This window comes from Terrapene carolina, unplaced genomic scaffold, assembly GCF_002925995.2.
Source record: "Terrapene carolina triunguis isolate 2854851 unplaced genomic scaffold, T_m_triunguis-2.0 Scaffold430, whole genome shotgun sequence".
NCBI classification, from domain to species: domain Eukaryota; kingdom Metazoa; phylum Chordata; order Testudines; family Emydidae; genus Terrapene; species Terrapene triunguis.
Genome location: NW_020664781.1, coordinates 1,268,342 through 1,280,672, shown reverse-complemented (window position 1 = coordinate 1,280,672; position 12,331 = coordinate 1,268,342). Strand labels below are relative to the sequence as shown.

The 12,331-nt window shown below is 55.9% G+C and overlaps 1 protein-coding gene across 2 annotated transcripts in view; it reads left to right on the top strand.

Moving 5' to 3' along the window:
• Positions 1 to 12,062, top strand: part of STARD10 (StAR related lipid transfer domain containing 10) — a 42,225-nt gene extending 30,163 nt beyond the window's left edge. Inside the window, exons 2-6 of one of the 2 annotated variants that reach the window (XM_024199645.3) lie at positions 6,215 to 6,362; positions 7,041 to 7,144; positions 8,554 to 8,671; positions 10,262 to 10,314; positions 11,751 to 12,062. In XM_024199645.3, coding sequence (XP_024055413.1) covers positions 6,215 to 6,362; positions 7,041 to 7,144; positions 8,554 to 8,671; positions 10,262 to 10,314; positions 11,751 to 11,978 — 651 coding nt within the window. In that variant the 3' untranslated portion in view covers positions 11,979 to 12,062. The remainder of the gene's footprint in view (positions 1 to 6,214; positions 6,363 to 7,040; positions 7,145 to 8,553; positions 8,672 to 10,261; positions 10,315 to 11,750) is intronic. The other variant, XM_029913051.1, reaches the window with a different exon arrangement.
• The last annotated feature ends 269 nt before the right edge of the window (positions 12,063 to 12,331 follow it).

The following is a 12,331-nucleotide window of genomic DNA, read 5'->3' as shown; positions in this document are numbered from 1 at the left end:
GGTGGGGCCTCAGGGCAAGGGTGGGGCAGGGGTGTTTGGTTTTCTGGAATTAGAAATTTGGCAACCCTAGCTGCTATCCGCAGAAGTGGTCTATGGATATAAAGCGAGTACCCATGGATTTGCAGGGCTCTATGTATGTGACTGTTTTAACATTTAACAACTCTCTTCTTGTTCTTTCATTATAATAAACCTTCAGTTTTAGACACTAAAGGATTGGCTGGCAGTGTGGTATTTGGGGTAAAATCTAACCCTACACTGACCTGGTAATGTGGCTGACCCTTTGGGGTCAGAAGAACACTTTGTATATGTGAGCCGAGTTTTTTAAACAACTTCTCACTGTACTGGACCCATGTGCTGCCTGGGAGTCAGAGAACTGGAATACAATAAGGAGGCTGTGTGATTTCTTCTTTCAGCTTCTTGATAACTAGTGTGGGGATCAGGAGCACAGTTTGTGACCGGTTAGGGAGTTAACTTCAGTGTTACTCACCAGTTTCGGGAGTATCTGCTCTCCTTTTTGCAGCCTGCCCTGACCTTGTCTGGGGCAGCCCTCACTAGAAATGCCACCATGGGTCACACTATCCCCTTCCAATTTCAGTGTATGAGCTATATATTTTGCAAGGAACTGGATAGTGTCTGCACCACTGCCCTCTTCTGGGAAGATTCAGAACTACCCATCTGTGTGTCATATGCCCTATACAGCTAACAGCAGAAGGAGATTCCCCATTAGCTCCAAGTGTGAGGGCTCTGTGACTTCTGAAGCAGGAGGACCTGACTTTCATTCCCTCTGTGGTTGTGAAGCTCTGAGTGCGGTGCGCGGCATCCTGATGCACATGCAGTTCTAGCAGACTGCAGATTTGTTCCAGTGCTGTACCTGTGTGAATACCACCAGCTTTTCCATAGCAGCAGCGCCACGCTGTGAGCTGATATTTCGTCCACCTCCTGTTGCTCCGTCCTAGGTGTTTCTTTGCTTTGCAGATAACCTGCCCCCAGTTCGGTATGTTGGCTGTTGTCTAGGCAGAGGAAAGACATGTGACTCCTGGCACTGAATCGCCTCTGCTCGCATGCAGCCCTGCTGTTCTAATCCTGTCATGTGGAAGCTTTCGTTCCACATCCTGGCACAAAGCATGTTGGTTTCTCGCCTTCTGCTGAGTTGTAAAATCGCCTCCCTCCCGTGTTCCTCCGCAGCTCTGCCCCTTCAGTCTAATTGTGTGTCTGGAGTCTTTTATCCTCCCGAGCATCTCTCGATGGTGGCGGTGTTTATCTCTGCTTGGCTGCGCAGGTGTCAGTCCCATGCGGCATGGGATCGTCTCAAGACACCAGCTATTCTTTTGCAGCAATCAAGTCGGAAAGAACAGCTGTGATAAACCTGGGGGCTCCGCTGGCCTCCACGGGGAGAACGTGTGGATGTGACTCTCTGTATTGACCCGAGCATATCCCCCTTGCCTTAGCTCACCAATCTCGTGAGTTCCGTGCCGCCGCACGCTCCACGCACGCTGACCACTGTGCATCAAGCGACACGGCGCTCGGTTTCTGCGGCGCTGTCGCACCCCCATTTCAGTGGGTTTCTCCTGATCTGTAGGAGTTTCAAGCCACCACCTGCAGGATCAAAGCGAGTGACCACGAAGGATTGCCCCAGGTTTATCAGAGAGTCAAACCCCGACTGTAAGTAATAGCAGGGGTAGTAATCCTGGGGCAATTTTACAGCTCGCTTCTTCGCCCTCGCCCTGAGCGCCAGCAGGGATCTGCTCTTCGTAGTGGCTGGGGCTGGCAGATGAAAGGTTTTGGCGTTCGTTGGCTGTACTAGGAGGACACGCTTCATTAGGAGTGTCCTTTTTATTTCCAGCCGTCTAATCTAATCTGTTTGTTTCTCTGGCCCTCCATTGCCATGGTATCTGAGTGGCTAGCTCCAGACATAAGCCTGTGTATGGCACAGGACGTCTATCCCAGGGGAAGTCCGTTTGTCTGTCCCTCCCTTCGTGGTGTGTGTTCAGGAGAGTTTAGTGTAACCAGTGAACAGGATTAATACAAACAAGAGCAGCACGTTGTGATGATCAGACTTCAATCCTACCAGGCGCCCCAGTACTTACCTGCATTTTATTCATAATAATTGTAATCTCTGGCTCTTACATAGAGCTTTTTTTCATCAGCTCAAAGGGCTTTCCAAAGAAAGTCAGAATCATCCTCCTTTTTTACAAATGGGGAACCTGAGGCACCGTTACCCGGTAGCCAGTGCAAAGCCGTGAATGAACCCAGGTCTCCTGCGTCCCACTCTAGTGCTGTAGCCACTAGGCAAGACTGCCTCTTAGTGCTGGTAATTACCCCAGCCCTCCCATGAGGAACCTCTGACGAGGGGTCCCTCCTCTGCAATCGTCTGCTGCGCGGGTCCCAAGCAGTGCCTTACCACGGACGTAAAGCGTTTAACTACTACGTCTCTCTGCCTCCCCACGCTGCACCGTCGTTGGGAGTAAAGCCAGGGCTTGGTTCACCCATTCTCCTTAGCGATGTCCTGGTCCTACGCAGGAGCCCATCCGTCCTCTAATGCAGCAGGTGCCGTTGTTGGGTGCTCCTAATTCAGACCCGCGTGGTTCTCTTAATTCTCTGTGGGCTTTCGTCTTAGGAGAGACTCTCCCTTGGCTGCCTGCAGCTGCTGGTGGTCTCCTCAGGCCGGGCGACGCCGCAACTCGGCTGTGTCTACACAGGCGTTTTTCTGATCTTCCGCCGCTGCGGCGTCGACGTTGGGAGTAACCCGCTCCGCGCAGTGCTGTCTCCCTGTAGTGGTGGCTGGGCCATAGAGCCCGCTACAGCGTTGGCTAACTGAGCTCCCTTAGCTCGAGTAGAGTCACGTGTGCTCAGAACCTGAGGTCACAGGTTTGGTCCCTGTGGCTGATTGGCCAGCCAGGGCGCAGCGGTACTGGAGCACTACCATAGCCAGGGTATGGGTGTAACAACCACCGTGCTCTGAGCAGGGTTCGGTGATGGGGTAACGCTGGAGGCTGGGTTAGATGAGCCTGAAGGGTCTCATGGCTGTCAGGGGGATGCTGTCCGTGGATGTGCCTGGGCAGTTCTGGCAAAGACAGCCTGGCTGCCCGGCCTCTCTCGGGGACGAGCACCGTGGCAAAGCAAGTCCGTGCCGTCGGTATTCCTGGAGCAGGTGGTTTCGCTCAGTGCAGACCCGAGCAGCAGAGCCCTCCAGCGCACACCCACACGCCTGGAGCTCCGGGCTGCGGAAACGGACTGATCCTCTGACCGCCTGTTCTCGGGCACCGAGTTCGGAGCGTTTCGCTGCCGCTGTCAAAGGCAGCGGGGTCAGGGCCTCAGAACAGAGAGGGGCGTCTGTGCAAGGGAAGGCCGGGCGCTCTGAGCTGGGAGCGAGTGGGTGCGGGGCTCGGAGGAGAAGGCCTGGCTGGGATTCTGCACTGAGGAATCTGTCGGGGTGTCCGATATTGGACACTGCTAATGCAATGGGGGCACCCTGTCCATTCCCCCCCCCCCAGCTGTTTTGAGTTTGAGTTGACTGAAACAGACCCTATAATTCAAGCACCCTGCCTGTCCCTGTGACCTCCTGTGTGATGTGAACTACCCCATGTCCCGTGGTGTGGGGAGCTGGAAGGAGGGCCGGGCGTTTCTGGATGCCAGTTGGAGGAGAGAGGCTTGGCGGTCGAGTGGTCAGAACACAGGCCTGGGGGCCAGGGATTCCCGAGCTGATAGGTTTTTTTTTGAAGGCCAGAAGAGACCATTATGGTCGTCCAGTCTGACCTCCTGCGTAGCCCAGGCCAGAGAACTTTGCCACTGTAATTCCTGCATCAAGCCCACAGCTTCTGGTGCAGCTAGAGCAGAGCTCCTGTCTTGATATAAAGACTCCAGGCGATGGAGGATCCACCATGTCCCTTCCTAAGTTGTGCCAATCGTTAATTCCCCTCCCTGTTAAATTCAGATGAGAAACTTTTTTATCTAGCTTCAGCTACCAGCCATTGGCTCTCACTGGCTCTTTTCCGCTAGATCAAAGAGCCCACGGCTATCAAATCTCCTCCCCTAGTAGGTACTTAGACTCCGTGATCAAGTGACCTCTGATCCTTCTGTGGAATGAGCTAAATCGAGCTGCTTGACTCTCTCGCTACCAGGCAGATGGCTTTTCCTGACCTCCAATCGTTCTTGTAGCTCTTCTCCGAAGCCTTTCCGATTTTTTCCACCTCCTTTTTGAAACTCAGACCCCAGAACCGTACCCAGCACTCCAGGCAGACGAGCTAGCAGGGCTCGTGCTAGTGCACGGAAAATAATAGTGTGAGTGGTGGCGAAGGGTTGGACCCACCCTGCCCGCCAGGTCCGAGCTGAGGTGGCCAGCCCGGGCCTCTGCCGGCATGGGAACGTCACGGCTATTCTTAGCACGCTAGCACAAGTCTGTCAAGCCGGGCTGGTCTGCTCACTCCAGCTGCAGTGTAGACGTACCCATAATCGCGCTGGGACGTCCCGTCCTGATCCCTGTCCTGCCACTGCCTTGCCCTTTGGTGCCCGACGTTACTGAACCTCCCAGGCTCTCCGCTTCTCTGCCCGTAAAATGGGGATCATTCGATCCGCCTGTTCCGAGGATCTGCTGGTTACTGTCTGTATGATTGTTACTGCAGACAGCGAAGGGGAGGCGGAGAGGAGCTGACGCTTTGTATTTTGATCAATTAAACCTGCCTCTGATCCCATTGTGCTCCCTCTGGGTTTGGATCACATCCCGGCTTTGATCATCAAGCTCAGAGGCTGCTGAGTTCGGGGAATTGAGCTTTGCACTTCAGTGGGAGAGGATTTAGAAGGCATTTTCGCCTCCCTCCCCTCCTGATGGGATGGACAGAGAGGGTGAAGGAAATTTAACTCCAGGCACCCTATGGTGAGGATGTTTTATTGCACTGAGCCAAAGAGCCATTGATGGACCATGTGACTTGTCCCGGGTCTTGGCTTCTAAGATGCTGCAGCCATAGGCTGTGTTTTCATCAGCTCTCACGCACTAAGTAGTCAGGCAGGGTCAATATATGGACAGGAAAATCCAGGTGCTGCAGGGAGCAGTGTGGGGGCTCAGTAGGTGGTGCTCTTCCCTCTCGCTGGAATCTGTACAAAATAGTGGCCCAGCATGGTCGCAGGGGGTGCTGTGCTGCTGACCTTAAGGACTCAAAAACAATAAGGAGTCTGGTGGCACCTTAAAGACTAACAGATTTATTTGGGCATAAGCTTTTGTGGGTAAAAAACCTCACTTCTTTGGATGTTTTTACCCACGAAAGCTTATGCCCAAATAAATCTGTTAGTCTTTAAGGTGCCACCAGACTCCTTGTTGTTTTTGTAGATACAGACTAACACGGCTACCCCCTGATACTTAAGGACTCAAATATCCCACTTCATGTTATTTTTCCAAGAGCAGGGATGCTGGCTCCAGTGTCCTGGCTGAATATCCTATCTAGTGATATGGGACTGCATCCCACCTCGCTATAACTACCCCTTGCCCCGCCTTCAGTGGGGGACAGCGTTCTTCACTTCCTGTCCTAAACGGGTCCGTAGCTTCTGGGCTGCGTTGCTAAACAGCTGCCACCTTCCTCCCCAGAGCTGGCTGGTCTAAATAACCACTTACCTTGAGGTAGCCCGCTTGGCGTTGCAGTGTGTTCTCGATTCAAAACATTGGTTAAGCCAGTGATCTGCCTTCGCGATGGTTGTGCTCTGCAAGCGGGCGCTACGCCTTGGAGGTGCCTCCCTGTCCCATGAGATGGCTCACACCTGTGTAGAGCCCGTTTGGGTGAGATGTATGCGCCTCTCCGAAAGCTTCTGGAAGGAGTAACGGGGTTAGATCAGCTCTCCTCGTGCCGTTTATCTGCTGTGCATATACGACACCCGTTGCCACCGTTTTGGAGCACTTCACAATCTTCAGTGCATGGGGCAGAGCACTGTACAGATGGGGAAACTGAGGCACACAGCATCTAAGTGACTTGCCCCCTGTCACAGAGGCAGAGCAAGGGGGGGACATGGGAGACCTGGGTTCGAGTCCTCGTTTAGTGCCTAACCCTTGGGTTGTCCTTCCTCTCTGCTCTGCAAATATTTCCCTGCCTTCGCAGGTCTGTGCCCCAAACAGCTTGCAGTCTATGGGCCAGGCCAAGCCGGTCCAGTGGGAGTCCAGGCGCCAACCCCGAGCGGGGCAGTGGCCCTTTGTGCGTGCGTCAGGTTCTCACCCGGTCTGTCTCTGCAGTGCAGGATGGAGTGCAAGGACATCGCCGCGGAGACGCTCTACGACGTGCTGCACGACATTGAGTACCGGAAAAAGTGGGACACGAACGTCATCGAGACCTTCGACATTGGGAAACTGACCGTCAACTCGGACGTGGGCTACTACGCCTGTGAGGAGCCGGGGGGAGCCAGGACTGAGTCCCAGGGGAATAGAGCCCCTCCTCCCCAAATCTGTGCAGCAGTTGTACTCAGCGGCTGCTGCAGGGGCTGGTTACTGGGGCGTTCTGGAGGGGCTTGAAGTGGGCGCTAGCATTTGAGCACCAGGCTGGGCACGGGGTTAGGACAGCATCAGGTCAGTCGCCTCTCTAGTGCGCCTGATCCGCTGCATTTAGCGTGAACAGAGCCACCAGCAAGGAGGGAGCGGGGCCAGGGACATTGACAGGGCAGCATTGTCCTCTGCTGAAAGGCTGGGGGTGGGGGCAAGGGATCTCAGGCGGTGGGGACGGTTAGTGGGGTGGGGAGGTGGGACCTGAGCATCCCGAGGAGAAGCACAGCATAAATGCTTCGATAAAGAGGAAGGTCCAGGGAACGTATTAGGGTGGGGGCGATGGGAGAGGGGGCAGGGAATGGATACTAGCGTGGGGATGATGGGGGGGGGGGGAGGGGGTGGAGGGGGTTCTGGGGGTGGATACTAGCATGGGGCTGACGGGGAGGGGGATCTGGGACTGTTTAGTGATACAGAGGACACCCCGCTCTCTTCCCTAGCTCCCGGGGAGTTGGGAGGGGGAAGTCTTTTATTCCAACTCAGGAGCCAAATCCCCTTTCTTCTTCCCCATCTCCCTTCCCAGGGAAGTGCCCCAAGCCCCTGAAGAACAGAGATGTCATCACCCTGCGCTCCTGGCTGCCCATGGGGGCCGATTACATCATCATGAACTACTCGGTCAAACACCCCGTGAGTGCCCTGCCTGCCACAGATTGACCAGCCGGGGGGCGGGATGGCCTGAGGTGGGGGATCGGAAGGGATCAGCTCTGAGCTCTGACCGTAACTTGCCTGCAGCACTGGCTCAGGAGGACACAAGAGGCTACAACTCCACATGGCCACATGTGCCCCAGAACCACAGGCTGAAACCCTGGCAGGGCGACTCTGCACAGACATTAAAGATCCCATAAGACCAGGGGTTTGCCCCCGGTGCCCTGTCCCCTCCTTGCTGTCGTGGCCTTAGCACGCTAGAGATGGCTGCATGTGGGGGTGAAAGGAATCACAGAAACATCAGTTGTCCTAACAACGCTGTGGTCACCCAGGACTCTCACAGCCAAGTCGTCTTACTCACTAGGGTCACGTGGAACCTCGCAGCAGGGCCAGAGCTCGGGTCCTCCTGCACCAAAGGATAGATCAAGCGACAGGGGCCTAAGGGAGACTCTCCGTTAGCTCCTATATATATATATATATATATATGGCCTCTGACCCACAGCTGGGCGCTCTTACCCTGTCCAGTAGAAGGCAGTATTGCACAGGCATGCACACACCGCATCCGTTCACCTCACTATTAGTACAACAATAATGTAGCTGTAAGCAGTGGTGCTTGTACTACCCACCGTGCCTTGTGGTGCACCGTTGTTCCGTAGGGAAAGGATCTCTGGTGGGGCACTGGGTTAAGTCGTGCAGTAGGCTTTGATCTCTGCGTGTCTGGATTTAATGGTCTGCTCTCGGCTTACTGCCCGTCAGCGTAGATCATAAAACCAGCATGTAATCGGCCCCCCTTGATCCTAGCTGCTTCAGAGAGCTGTGGGTCAGAATGGAGGCCCACTGGCTCAGCTGTGCATCAGCGCTACTTCTCCCTCACTAGCCAACGCTCTGAATTCTACGTGGAGTCAAGCCACAAAACTGGAATTTGTCTCCGGGGTACCCCGAAGTTGGGAGTTCTGGGCTTTTGCTCCAGCCCATGCTATAAAGACACAGGGTCTAATCCTGCCCCCCCCTGATTTCAGTGGCAGAGCTCCCGTCCTCGTCCACCACACCCAGGACCACCTGCTAAGCCTGGAGTGTTTGGGTTCTGGTTGAGCTAAGGCCTCTCAGAGTATGGGCAACACATGGTGAATGAACACCCCTGTCTTGAGTTGACCCCAGTGGGAGGCAGCTCCCCCTAGCTCTGGGGATGGGGGGGCTAGGCCTGGGCTGCTGACCAATGGACCCTCTGACTAACCAGCTGAGGGTGCATTATCCAGTCCCTTCCTTGTCCTCCCCAGACCAAGTCACAAACAGCCTGTTTCTGTTCCCCTTTCCCCCCCCCCCCCCCCCCCCCCCCCCCCCCACCTCACACCCCCCGTTTTTGTTCCCCCCCCCCCCCCCCCCCCCCGCAGAAATACCCTCCAAGGAAAGACATGGTGAGAGCGGTGTCCATCCAGACGGGCTACTTGATCCAGGGGAGAGGAGTCAAGAGCTGCTCCATCACCTACCTGGCCCAGGTTGACCCCAAAGGTAATTGCGTGGCCTGGGGCCGTCCCGGCTCTGAGGGGCTGCGAGGCTGTTTCTCTAGGGACGCTATCGGAGCCCTTTCCCCACTGCTTTCCATTGCTCGCGGGTCCAAAGAGCTGTAACCACATCACCTCGTCCCATGAGCTCCCCATTCGTTTCAGGATCCCCATCTGTCACTAAATCTCCCCGCCTCGCCAGCCTGTGTGGAGGAGCCGTCTCTGGTGCAGCTCCCACCCTCTGTAGAAGTCTCCCTGTACCTCTAATCAATTCTCCCTCTTGTCGGAAAATCTTCCCCGGGCTCTTAACTTACGTCCAACCCTTTCAGGGTGCCGTGCGGCTGAGATGCTCTGCAGAATATACACTCCTATTGCACTGAGCCTAAGAAGCCTTGCAAGGCCTAGGAGACTTGTGCAGGGAACCCGAGAGCAGAACCCGGCCGGGTCGCAGATCTCAGACCGAAATCCCAGCTGTACGGAGAACTGCCGCTAGCCGAGACTCTGCTCCCTCCTTAGCAATCTCGCCTCTTTGGGAGGAGAGGCCTGTGTCCTTGTCCGTGGGAAGCTGCGGAATAAACCGCATCACTGGGGCCCTGCTGTAGCACCCTCCAGTGGAGCACTTGAGCGGTGCCGTCTTTTCAAGGAAAGAATTGATTTTGAGCAGCGTCAGGGAAACGCCGTGGGTGGGAAATCCCGGGGCCCTGCCAGGTGCAGACTGCGGTTCTGCTTAGAGCGAGGGGCTCCCTTTACAGCGGTGCTCAGGGAGATGGGCAGATCCCGGCCCCCTGCCCCTCTCCGGCATGCTCTGGAATGCTCACTCCGTCTCAGACTTACTCTGCCATCTCCTGACCGCCTCCACCTCCCCACATGCTTCCTCCACTGCTGCTTGCTCTCAAGGTGGTCTTGACCTGTGCCATCTCTCAAGCAGACTTTCCTATGAATGACCCCTCCCAGAATGGCTTTCTTCAGATCCCAATAGCATTAAGGGCTGGAAGCAGCTCACTGCCCCTATGTGAAGGTCTAACCCACTGGTGAGTGTGTTACAGGTCCCCCTCTGTGCTGATCCGTAGAGGAAATGAGTCTTCTACAGCCCCAGCTACAGAGCTTCAGTTCGTTAGCTCAAGCGGTAGCAGCTGATGCTTCTCGCTTTGGAGGTTCGTGGTTCGATGCCTGGTGTGTTGGCCAAACTGGCGGTCGTCTCCAAGGCATTTGGGGGTGTACTGTGCGGACTAGCTGCTGTCAGGGCCAGAATGCCGCCCCTAAAAATGTGCCCCGGCCGCCCTAGCTCACCTCCCGCGCCGCTGCCACTCGGAGTCTCCCCCTCCCTCCCAGGCTCTCAAACCTGGGAAGAGGGGGAGATCCCAAGCGGCCGCGGCGCGGGCACCGCTTCTCCCCCTCCCTCCTAGGCTTGAGAGCCTGGAGGGAGGAGGCAGGGTAGGGGCGGAGTTGAGGCGGGGGCGGGGGTGGGGGAGAATAAAAAGGGGGGGGGGGGGTGCGGCAGCCAAAATTGTTTTTGCTTCGGGCGGCAAAAATCCTAGAGCCGGCCCTGGCTGCGGTACCAGGTCTCTGCCTCATTCTTCTTGTCTCTGTTATGTAGGTTCTTTGCCTAAGTGGGTGGTGAACAAATCGTCTCAGTTTCTGGCTCCAAAGGTAAGTGTCCCACTCTGGCCTGGCTATCGATTCTAGCCCATGTTCACGCGCATCTCTCGCTGTAGGCAGCGGGTGCTCTCCTGGGCGCTCTCCTGGGAGCTTCTGGCTCTGGATTGTAGCTGTCACGTCCACAGACATAGCAAACGTGGCCGGCTGTAGGACGCTCTGAAGTCTTCGCTATCACATGGTCACTTTGGTTTGCTCTCAGCCCAGCACTTAATGCATTAGCTCAGGTGGTGAAGCTGTTCAGGAATCTGTCGCCTCCGCCTGGAACATTGTCAGAGAGTGATGGATGGTGGCAAATGGAGATGCCTGCTACTGACGACACAGTTTAATTAGAGCCCCAGTGATTTCTGCCTCTTGGCTGGCTGGCTTGGCTACCTTTGCGGTAGCCGCCATCCATCATTTCTCCAAAGAGCAGGTGAAGAGGCGACTCCATCATAGTCTATAAGTAGCAGCCCAGGGAGAAGGTGTCAGGGTGCCTTTATCCCGCCGACCAAGGCACGATGAGATCCAGAGGCTGGCAATTGAGATTAGAAAAAATCCCAGATGGAAATTGGAGATCTCCAAGAGTGCGGGTCACGAACCACTGGAACTGCTGCTCTGGGGCAGTGGTGAAGTCCTCGTGTGGCGGTGGGGTGGGGTGGGTTTCTAAAAGAGGGTCGAGTTCAACCACAGGTTGTTGGTAAGGACAGTTCTGGTGACATGGGTGGGGTAGAAGGCAGATTGCAGGGGGTTAAGGGAACTTGATCAGGCTTCCAGCCAGAGAGACCCACGGGACAGGGCTGCCTTCAGAGTCCGGTTATGCTGCTCCCTGAACTAGGATGAGACCCCACTGCCCAGTTCACATAGGTCACCCAATGGACTTCAATCCCTGCCCACTTGGGCTGGGGAGGAGCTGCTGACGTGCCAGCAACAGGCTGCAAATCCCTTGAGTTGTACCTGTGCATTCGGTGTTGCTCACAGGCCTTCAGAGGCAGGCGTGACCCTCCTGTGGTCTGTCGTGGACTCTATCGGGCTCGCTGGTCAGAGCGGTGCCTCACGGATGGGCTCGAGGCGACAGGGTTGATTCAGTCAGCCACGCTGCCCTTCCTAAGCCAGGGTTGAGGGCCACGCTGACTGCAGAAAGCATCCAGGTGGGAAGATGCAGTCGTGATGCAGCCTTCTTGACCCTGTACCGGTCCCTAGATGTTTCTTAGCCTTGGCTCTGACCAGAGGCCGCTCTAGACAATCTGCAGCCCTCGGCAAAGCTTGAGCATACTTCCCCCCTCCCCATAGGCCTAGATTGTACCCGGATGACTCTCCATCACGGTGGATGGGGCATCCAGCCCACACTTGAGTAGCACCCAATCTGCCACCCTAGGTGCAGATGCCTCATTCACTGATGGCTTGAGTGGCTCTGACCTGTCTCCTGCCTTCTCTGCCCGTTCCCCCAGGCCATGAAGAAGATGTACAAAGCCTGCCTGAAGTACCCCGACTGGAAGCAGAAGCACAACCCTCACTTCAAGCCCTGGCTGTTCCCCGAGCAGAGCACCCTCCCCACCGTGGCGCTCTCGGAGCTCTCCATCCAGCACGCCGACTCGCTGGAGAACATCGACGAGAGCAGCCTGTCCGAGACCAAAGACGACAGGGGCGAGGGCAGCGACGAGGACAGCGTCAACTGAGTCGCCCTCACTTCCCCCCTAGCCCCTCACCCCTCCGCACTCGCCCAACCGGGTTTATTTTGTCTGTGTATCCAGTGCAGGTCGTGTAACACGCTCCCCCGCCCCATCGCTCCCCACCCCGGCTAACGGGGCTGCTGTTCGGGCATTTCTCAAGCAGGCCAGGGATGGGAGAGGGACTGTCCTGCCCTTGATGCCAGAAATCTGGATTTCCCCAAGGCTAGTACTTTAGGCCCGGACCCTGAAAGGTGCAACTCCCACTGGGACTTAGGCGTCGAAATACCTTTCAGGGTCCAGGCCTCAGTGCTTGGCAATGGGAATGCCAGCACTCTAGCACCGAGCAGGATGGATGCCCC